The 10086-nt window shown below is 60.5% G+C and overlaps 1 protein-coding gene across 1 annotated transcript in view; it reads right to left on the reverse strand.

Moving 5' to 3' along the window:
• LOC108509570 (dedicator of cytokinesis protein 2-like) overlaps positions 1-10086 on the reverse strand; it is a 49763-nt gene that overhangs the window by 28837 nt on the left and 10840 nt on the right. Inside the window, exons 18-28 of the mRNA XM_017839070.1 lie at positions 9464-9653; positions 8420-8517; positions 8202-8291; positions 7572-7672; positions 7180-7314; positions 3844-3955; positions 2987-3057; positions 2487-2593; positions 2186-2313; positions 1695-1745; positions 512-607 (exon numbers count right to left, since the gene is read on the reverse strand). Of these exons, the coding sequence (XP_017694559.1) occupies positions 512-607; positions 1695-1745; positions 2186-2313; positions 2487-2593; positions 2987-3057; positions 3844-3955; positions 7180-7314; positions 7572-7672; positions 8202-8291; positions 8420-8517; positions 9464-9653 (1179 nt within the window). The remainder of the gene's footprint in view (positions 1-511; positions 608-1694; positions 1746-2185; positions 2314-2486; positions 2594-2986; positions 3058-3843; positions 3956-7179; positions 7315-7571; positions 7673-8201; positions 8292-8419; positions 8518-9463; positions 9654-10086) is intronic.

Here is a 10086-nt window from a genome sequence, read left to right on the forward strand (position 1 = left end):
TCCCGGTGCAGCTGCTCCATGTGCTCTGACCTGCTTCCCCTCCCATGTGTCCTGGCACGTTCCTCACACATGTTCTTGGCGTGTAAAACTGTAATGGTTCACCAGGTCCATTACTTGTTTTTCAGGGAATGCAGCCCAAACCCCTCATTGCTTCCAAAATGGGCTTCCTGCACCTCTGACCCCTGACCACTCTTCCCAATGCCCCTGCTGCTCCAGCCCTGCTTCCGTCACAGCTCTGGCTTCCTCCTTTATCCCGCTGTGGTACACCCCCATACATCCAGCCCCAGCCCAACACACCCTGCTTCAGCCCTGCTCCCAGCATGGCTCCTGCTTTCCCTGCATTCCACTGGGCACGTCCCTGGCATCCAGCCCCATCCCACTGGGTACCACTGGCAGAGCCAGCAAGGAGCAGTGCCGGTCACCTGCACCAGATCCCCAAACCAGCAACACCTCGTTCCTCTCCCACACGGCCCAAAGGGAAGTGGTGTGGCCACGGCGCAGTGGGACTCACCCTCAGTGGGTTCTCCCGGTCCAGGACGATCACCCTGCGAGTGACTGTGTGCAGCAGCCTCTCCAGGATCACCTGGATGTGCTTCTTCACCCACACCTGCAAGGTAAGAGGTGTCAGGGCCATGCCAGGGCATGTCCCACCTGCAGGGCACATCCCAGCTGCGGGACACATCCCAGCTGTGGGGCACATCCCAGCTGTGGGGCACAGCATGGCACAGCCCAGCTCATTTGATCTCCATGCAAAGGCTGGTGGCATCAGGGCAGCAAGATGGGAACGGGGCCTGATCCGGGGTTGGAGTCAGAGCACAGCAATGTGCTCTGGTGTAAACACAGAACTCAGGATCTCTGTGCAGCTCAGCCCCATACACCTCCTGGCAAAGTGACCACCTGGCTGGGGACAATGGGAACAGCTGGGGACGGCTGAGAGTCATAGGGGCGGCCGCATTGGCACTGAGCAGGCAAAGGTGGGTTCAGCTCACGTGGAGTTGAAGCGAGTGCAGAATCCTCCCCTGAGAGAGTCCCACCACCCTCTTCATAAAGGCTATTTTAGATTTGAAAGTTAAGCCCAAAATGAGACATTTCACCACAATTTCTGAGCTTTCCCTCCCGCTCCTTGGCTTCCCAGTGCCGTGGGGGTCAAACAGCCACCACGCCCTCCCAGGACACGGTGCAAATGTTCACCTCAGTTCCCACAACACCAGTCACTGTGCTTCAGGTGTGAGATCTGTGTGATCTCCGAGGGGTCCCTGAAAGGGACTCCAGAGCACAGAGCAGCCGGGAAGGACAGGATCAGAGGAAGGGTCCTGCGAGCACTGAGCCCTGCACGTTCCCAAAGTGCTGGGAATGGCACTGTTAGAAGTAGCCACACGATGTCCCATCACCCGACCCGGCTGTAGGAGGGCTGGGCTGGCAGGCAGGGACAATGATGGGCTCACCAGGGGCAGGGACACGGCCGGTGTGGCTGCAGGAAGGCAGGATGGACGGCAGCCCCAGGAAGCACAGGGAGAGGAGGACAGCTGCCAAAATCTGGGCATGCAGAGACATTCCCCACCCGGGGGGACTCAGGTGACCACGCAGGGTTTGTCACCACAGCCAGATGCAGACAAGCCCTTCCCAAAGGCTCAGGGTCACCTGGACCCTTCCTGCCATCAACCACATGCTGAGGCTGCTGGAGGGACACTCACCAGCTCCACGTCCCCGCGGTCCTTGTCCCGTGCTCGCAGCTCCTCCGCGCTCTGCAATCACAGCGCCCCGGGAGCCGGACTGAGACCCTGCAGGGACAGCCCCGGCCCACCCAGCCCCCCCAGGATGGGCCACATTTGGGTGGGCAGGCACCCACATCTTCTTCCTCCCTGGCCTCACCTTCCCCCCTGCCCTTGCCTTTCTCCCAGCTCTGCAGAGCCAGCAATGTCCCCCCACCCTCAGGTCAGTGCAGTCCCTGAGCTAGGCAGCCCCTTCCTGACTCATGGGAATGGAGGGGAACCCACTAGAGACTCGCTGAGGTGGAAACCAGCAGGTTTTTGCCCCATCCTGGGCAGGTTCCTGCTGGGATGGCAGCACCCACAGTCCCCTGTATGACTACGGTCAGCTCCGACTATATCGTGGCCAGGAATTTGTGCTTAACCCCACTCAGAGGGATTTGGTCAGGTCACTGGCCAGACAATTCCTGAGTTACCTTCTGGGCCTGGTACAGCACCTCCAGGATGCTGCTGAGCAGCTCGATGCAGGCGTCCTCCTCCTCACCTGCCTGGATCAGCTCCTGCAGGATGGGCAGGGCCGCCTGCAGCACCAGTTCCCGGCACTCTGAGGGGGAGAGGGGGGCACAAAGATGAGGCAATTGCCCCCCCTCTGTGGAGACACCACAGGCATGGGCCAGAGGAGGTGTGCCTGTGCAGGGAATTGTCCCTTCTGTGCCACAGCCCGCAGGTGAGCTCAGCAAGGGCTGTGTCACCAGGACCCCTCATGCCCCCTCTCACCGTGGGACTGGAAGACTCTGCTGCTGGCAATGTGGGTCAGGGACTGCAACTTCTGCTTCAGCAGGCGCTGGGGTGGCAGGTTCCCCACGAAGTCCCGCAGCACGGCCCTGCCGTTGGGACAGTGGTTAACCCTGGGCCCCCAGGTTCTGCTCAGGATGGGGCTGCTGGGCGGGGGGAGCCCCTTGATGGGGTACAGCCATGTGGGGCAGGGTGGTCCCAGAGGGCAGCCACAGACAGTGCAGGCACCCAGCAAACAAACCCCACCTTAATTCCCAAAACACACCCAGCTGGGGCTCAGCCCCTGCCCCAGCACAGGCAGCTGCTAAAACTGAACAGACCCCTCCCATTTTTGCACTGGGAAGGGCATCGGGAGACCCAGACCCCTCCACTTGCCCTCATTCAGCTCTGGGTCGGACACAGGGACAGAGGTGGCTGTGGCAGGTGCTGAGCATGACACAGGGCTGGGAATGGGGGGGACAGGACAGGGACAGGGACCCTACCCCAGTGCAGAGGAGTCAAAGATCCCAAACACATCCTCGAGAATGGAGGGCAGGTACTTGAGGGCTGCTCCCTGCAAAGAGACCGGAGAGCTGCCAGCACTGACCCAGCACTGAGAGGCGACACGGGCAGGGCACCCACGGCCCCACTTCCCAGCCATCGCACGTGAGGGGGGCTGCGGCCACAGGGGTTCAGGCAGGGATGGAACAAAACGGTCTTAAAGTCCCTTCCAACCCAAACCATTCCCTGATTCTGTGATTCTACAAGATCGGAGTATCAATCCGTGTTCAGACGGGAGAGGGGATAAGGAGCCCCTCTGCTCCATGGGGAGGACTGTCCTGTTGGCCTTCAAACTCCTTTTTTTTCCAGTTAGATCAGTTTATATGGGAATATCCAAGAATGTCATGACATAGTTAGGCATAGGAGCTGTCCCAGGGCTACCACACGTCCCCATCTGCAGATGGGGTCCCCACCCTGCAGAGCCTCTCTCCAGCTGGGAGACCACGGGTGCAGAGTGTGGTCCCATTGCCGCTGTCACAGCACCCCTGACCCATCGCCCACACCAGCTCTGCTCCCTTCAGCCTCATGTGCCAGCCTCATCCTGGCTGCAGGGAACAGGGCCAGACCAGCTCCGGGATGGGGATAAACCCCAGGAGTCCTCCCCAGACCCCCTTCCCAGCCAGTGTCACCCTGACGTGGGCACAGCCAGTGTCACCCTGAAATGGGCACAGCCAGTGTCACCCTGAAATGGGCACAGCCAGTGTCACCCCAGCACGGGCACAGACAGCACCTGGCCCGGGCACCCTCCATCCCACCACACAGCAGAGCTGAGCCCTCCCAGCACCTCCCAGTACTGTACCTGGGAGAGCAGAGTGGGACCCTCCAGTGGGGACTCCATCAGCTGGTTCAGGGCAAGGAAGAAGCGCTGTAAGGAGCGCTGGAACTGGGCCGTCTCCTTCCCCCCGTAGAGCCTGCAATGGCCAGATCACTGTGCTGTCACTGCACTGCCACCGTGCTGCCACCATCCCCATGCCTTCCCCAGCACCACCTGCCTCTGCTCGGGGGTCACCTGCCATCCCAGTTAATTACACTCTTCCATGAACATTTGCCATGGCTGGATCTAGTGGTGAGCCCTGGCACAGCCACTGTGTTGGCACTGTTACTGCCCCGGCACAGCCACAGTCCTGGCACAGCCACTGCCCCAGTACAGCCTCAGACCCACTCACATGAACACTTTTTTGACAAGCCTAATTTCTGTGATTTCGCACCCCAAATCCCTCTTGGAGAAGGTTGGCACTGTCCCACTTGAGCAGGAGCCTCCTGAGCCCTCCTCCCCTGCCCTCCATGACCTGCAGGACCAGAGCAAACCAAATGGGGGGAATTCAGCTGTGGAATGTGCAAAACTGCAGGAAAATTGCCGAGCTACAAAGCAGAGGTGCGATCATAGGAATTAAATCACTGCAACAGGCTGTGTTTGAGGTAATTCCCCCATCACTGACACCAAGCACAGTCGGCTACGTGGTAGGAGTAATTATCCAGCCACCAGCTATGTAAGGAAATCTGGGAATTATGGAATAGTTTGGGTTGGAAGGGACCTCAAAACCCATCCAGTCCCACCCCCTGGCATGGGCAGGGACACCTTCCACCAGACCAGGCTGATCCAAGCCCTGTCCAGTCTGGCCTCAAAATCCGCATGGACTGCAACAAATCCACGCTGACCACGACTCACTCAGGAAGGGTCAGGGAGGTTCCTGGGAAGGGATATCCTGGGTCCTGGGAAGGGATGTCCTGCCCAGGAACTCCCGCAGCCCAGGTCACAGTGAGAGCACAGCAGTTGTGATGACCTTTGGAGACCCCAGCAATGTCCCCGTGGGAGAGGTCTGGGGGGATACTCAGCAGTTGTGGGGTCTCTGGCTGCACCAGCGACTGGCTGGGAGCTGGGGCAAGGGGCTGGTCCTTCCAGGGGCACTGGGGGACAGGAGAGGGACTGGCAGAGCCCATGAGTGGGGCTGGCAGAGCCCATGAGCGCTGCTGGAGGTGGGGTCTGCTGCAGGAACCAGGGGCTGTGCGAGGCCGGCGAGGGGACCATGAGCTGCAGGTGCCTGTGGAGGGGTGACACCAGCTCACCCTGCTGACAGCAGAGCAGGGTGAGCCCTGCAGGGACGGCAAGTACTGTGCAGGAAAAGCTTTGCTGCCCTCGGTGGTGGCCCAAAAGCAGAAGCAGCCGGAGGAACCAGCAGGGAGGAAGCAGCAAGTGGGAGACCATGTCACGACAGCGCCGTCACCCACCCCACTGCCCACAGCTCCCTCCACACGGGTGCTGGGGGGACCTGAGGGGACATGGAGTGTCCCAAGGTGGAGGATGGGGCTTATCGTCCTCACGGCACCCTGGGCTCCTCGCAGGAGCTGTGGGTGCTGCTCATCCAGCTCCAGTGGCAGCACACGCAATCCCAGACCCGGCAATCTGCAGCGACTGACTCCAATTACAACCCAATTCCTGTCGATTACAGACTGTACAAATTGCAGCACGTTCAGAGCACTTAGAGGATCTGAGGACCCCGTGTTACTGCGTGTTGAGATCGCTGAGATAAAGGGAAACTGAATAAAATGGCTAAATGTCCTCAGGGATGTTTCTGTTCCAGGCAAACTCATTCACGGGGCTGTTTGCAAATGCGCCACATAATTAATTTCTTATGCCAGGAGCTCGGTAAGCCAGGAATCTGCTCTGTGTCCTCATACATGAGGGAAAAGCAGGTGTGATGCTGGAGCACCCCAGAGCCCTGGAGCCATGGATGGCGCCCTGGGAAGGGCAGGCAGGGGAGGTGGAGAGGACAGGCAGGGCTGAAGGCAGCTCACACGGCCAGGACAGAGCGAGGCAAAGTGAGGTGTGAGGGTTCCTGGGGTGCCGGAGTCCTGACACAGCTCCTCACTGCCAGCGGGGTTCAGAGCACCATCGGGGACCCCGACACAGCTCCTCACTGCCAGCAGGGTTCAGAGCACCACTGGGGACCCCGACACAGCTCCTCACTGCCAGCAGGGTTCAGAGCACCATCGGGGACCCCGACACAGCTCCTCACTGCCAGCGGGGTTCAGAGCACCATCGGGGACCCCAACACATCCCGGGCTTGGGGCAGAGGACGCAGAGCCCCTGCTCCCCTGAACACAACAGCCTGCCAACTGCGGCCCCTGCACGTGGGGTGATCCTGCTGCTCTGGGTGCCAGCCTGTGCCCACCACGGGCAGGGGGCCCTCCCCGTGTGTGTGGGGGCCTCGCACTGCCTGTTGTTCCCTCGGGACACTTCGGCTTTCGGTGTCGTGTACGTGGAACGAAAGAGGAACGTCATTGGCTTTTTCTGGTAACACTGATGGTCATGTTCTGTTTTCCTCCTCTCCCACGCCTGCCCGGAGGAGGATTGTTTGTCCCACCATGCAGACTGGGATGTGAACCCTGTGCCCACGGGCAACAAGTGAAACCATGTCCTACGAAGACTCTGGAGGTGCCAGGGGAGGGGGGTTTTGACTTTGTCCTCAGCAGGAACAGGGAGCCATTGAGGCTCCCAGCCCCTTGCACTGCTCATCACAGGTGGGTTTGGGTTGGAAAGGGCTTCACAGACCATCCAGTTTTAGCCTCCTTCTATGGGCAGGGACACATCCCACTAACTTTGCCAGTGCAGTGCTGGCTGTTCAGGGGCACAGGCTGCCCGGGACATTTTGCTATCTCCATTGTGGGAGGATTTCAAGAGCTCATTGGAAACCCCCCAGAGTCACTGCAGGGCACACAGGGCATTTGGGATTCCCAGTGAGTGGATTGATCTCTCCTGCCCTAAGACGGATGGCACTGCCCACCCCCACACCAGACCACCAACACTCCAGCAGCAGCCACAGGACGGGATGGAGCTGAAAATGGCCAGAATCTTCAGGGAGAGGATTCACAGTGATAGAGGAGCGTGGCTGGGGACCAGCCGACATGGCAGCAGTGTGCCACAAGCGGTGGCTGCCACCCCGGGTGCCACAGCAGCAGCACCAGGTGGGTCGAGGTGCCAGTGCCACAACCCTGGGACTGACAGCACCGACACCGTTCCTGCAGCACAGAGACCCCCTTCCTTCCTTCCCTCCCTCCCGCAGACCCCATGGCCAGGGACCAGGCTCCAGTGGGGCACGGCACTGGGAGCACTGGGAGCCATTGCAGCACTTACTGGGCAAAGAGGTGCCGGGAGCGGACGATGAACTTGAAGATGTACTCCAAGGCCTTGAAGGTGCGCGGGAGGGGCTCACAGGGCTGCCCCTGCCCCGCCTGCTCCACGTACTGAGTCAGCACCGAGAGCAGCTTCCTGCGGGATGGGGTGTGTGTGCCAGGGACCGGCAGGTTTCATGGCCTTGGCTGAGCCACGGCTCAGCTCCCACTGGTGCCTCCAGCATTACAGTGCCATCCCTCCCTGTACCCACTGTCTCAGTCCCACCCCTCCCCGTGCCAGCTGTCCAAGCCCTGCCCACCCACCCCCAATTCCAGCTGTCTCAGCCCTTTCCCCCTCCCCATTCCAGCTGTCCCAGCCCATCCCTCCCTGTCCCATGGCCCCCAGGAACGCACTTGTAGGCGAGCGTGGCACTGAAGTGCTGGCAGATATAGGCCTCCAGGACTGTGTTGAAGTGCTGGAACTTCCTGTCAGCCACCAGCCCCACGATGAAAACCTGGGGGCAGCCAGCAGAGGCACAGCTGGGTGTGGGCAGTGGGATGCCTGGAGGCAGCCGGGTGCCAAAGTGGCATCGACCCCTCGTGGGAGCTGCTGGGGCCACCAGAGTCCCCTGCATGCCTGCCCAGCCTATTAGGATAGACAGACCCCTGAGGTGGAAAGCCCACCATGGGCCCCAAGCCCAGATGGCCACAGGGATTCTTCATGGCCAGGACTTGCAGCACCACCAACCCCGGGTGTCCCACAACAGCCACTCTGACCCCCACCCTTCCCTGGTCCCCTCACCAAGGTCACTCTTGTCTTAGTGTAGGAGAAACGCCCTCGAATCCTGCTGGGATTGTCCCCTGGAGGGACAATGTCCCCCACAGCCACAGCCCTGCCCCGTGCCAGGTTGGTGGGACAACAGCCTGAGACACTGCACGGCTCAGAGCACAGCTGGTCTGGTCGGACCAGTGAGCCCCGTTGCTCCAGTCCCACCCCCTGCACTGGTGGGGGCTCAGACCCACATTCTGCACCATGGGACTCACCAGGGCATCAAAGACAAGTGTGTCATAGACATCTGTGTCCGAGTGCTCCATCATGATGGAGAACAGGGCATCCAGTGTGTCCTGGAGGAACTGGGGGGACAAGAGGGCCGTGAGGGCTTGAGCACTGACCCCAGCGTGGCACCGGACCCAGCTCTGGGCATGGGGAGGCTGCGGGTGCAGGAGCAGGAAAGGAGATGGGGGGCAGGTCCTGGCTGTACCTTGATGACCTCCCCTCCATCCACGTTCATCAGCTTCTGGAGGTTCCCGCGGAGCAGGCTGGGCTTGGAGCGCCACTTCAGCAGCCCCAGCAGGTTCACTGGGCAGGAGGAAGGGGACAGTCACTGACAGACCGACAGACCCCAGTGTTACCAACCCCTGGCTCCCCATCCCACCTTCACTAACAGACCCCAACCTCAGTGACCCCTGGCTCCCAGTCCCACCCTCGCTCCCCAGGGCAGCCATAATCCCGCCAGGAGCAGCTGGATCCTCCCAGTCTCCCCCTACAACCACTGCTGAAAGCTCCCGATGCCAGAGCCATAAAAGCACAAACTCAGCTAAATAGATCGTGGCCGTGGGAGCTGAAATTGTGCTGCAGGAAGGGAATTAATGGAGCCACCTTGGCCCCGAGCCCCCTGCGCTGACCCGCGGTGACCCCGACCCGCAGGCACGTGTCACCGTGTGCTCTGGGCCTCGAGTCCCCCACACCGAGGCCGTTGTGTCAGGCACTTCACCCTGAGTGGGATGGGCCATTCCCATCCTCCAGCCTCGCAGCGGGAAGGACTGGACCCCGGCATTTGCACGGGCCCTTCCCCTGAGCAAGGGGGCATGAGGCTCGGCCAAGGGGAGATGTCTGTGCCAAGGAGGCACAAACACTCTTGGCTGCCCTGACCTGTGCAGAGCAGCCCCGGTCTGGAAACTCCCCCAGGCTAACCCAGAAATGGGGTTTAAGCCATTGAGCCCCAATTCCCACATCAATTTCAAAGGAAGGTCATGAAGGCTCCAACAGTGATATTCAAGTGGGAATTCTGCTCACTGCTGCTCCTCTCCCCTTGGAAACAGCCTTGGCCATTCTGACTGTGTCCAAACAGTAACTGTGCTCACTGTTCCCACTCTCCCAGTGTTTTTGGTGTTTTCAGCACACTGTGCTGGTGCAACGGACACTGGAGAGCCAAATGCTGGGAGAAGTACGGTCCAGGGGGTGGGAACACCACCTGGGAGGGGGCACAGCCCTGCCACCCCCACCACGGGGAGCCAGGACTCACCATTCTGGGTCAGCTTCGTGGAGCAGACGAGTGTGGAGATCTGGAAGCTGTCCCGGGCTGACACGGTTAAGCCCGACGCGGCCCCGCTCACACGGAAGGAGGAGCCAGAGAGGAGCTTCGACTCGGACAGGTTCCGCTCGGAGGGCAGGGACAGGTACGCGCTGGCGTCCTCCAGCTTCCTGCTGTCACCCTGCGAGGCACAGCACACGTCACCCTGGGGAGCACAGCCCGGGAGCTTCCTAATCCATGGGGGGCAACGACAGGTCCTGGGAGTAACTGGGTCCCCAACATTGATTTCAACAGAGCATCCCACAAAGCTGCTCCCTAAGGGGCTCTGCGGGGACACTGCTCAGCTGGGAGAACTGGCTTGGAGACATACCAAATCCCAGCCCGTGCCACGCAGGAGGACACGAGAACAGACAGCAGAAGTGTGGGGGGAGGCTGGTGACACAAAGAAGTCTGAATCTGGGAATGAAACACACCTGAGCACTGCTTTGGGGATGGACACACAGCAGGACACTGACACAGGGTGGGAAACCAGCATGGAGCAGGACACCGACACAGATCAGGACACCGACACAGATCAGGACACCGACACAGATCAGGACACCGACACAGATCAG

This window comes from Lepidothrix coronata, unplaced genomic scaffold, assembly GCF_001604755.1.
Source record: "Lepidothrix coronata isolate B3197 unplaced genomic scaffold, Lepidothrix_coronata-1.0 Scaffold372, whole genome shotgun sequence".
Taxonomy (NCBI): domain Eukaryota; kingdom Metazoa; phylum Chordata; class Aves; order Passeriformes; family Pipridae; genus Lepidothrix; species Lepidothrix coronata.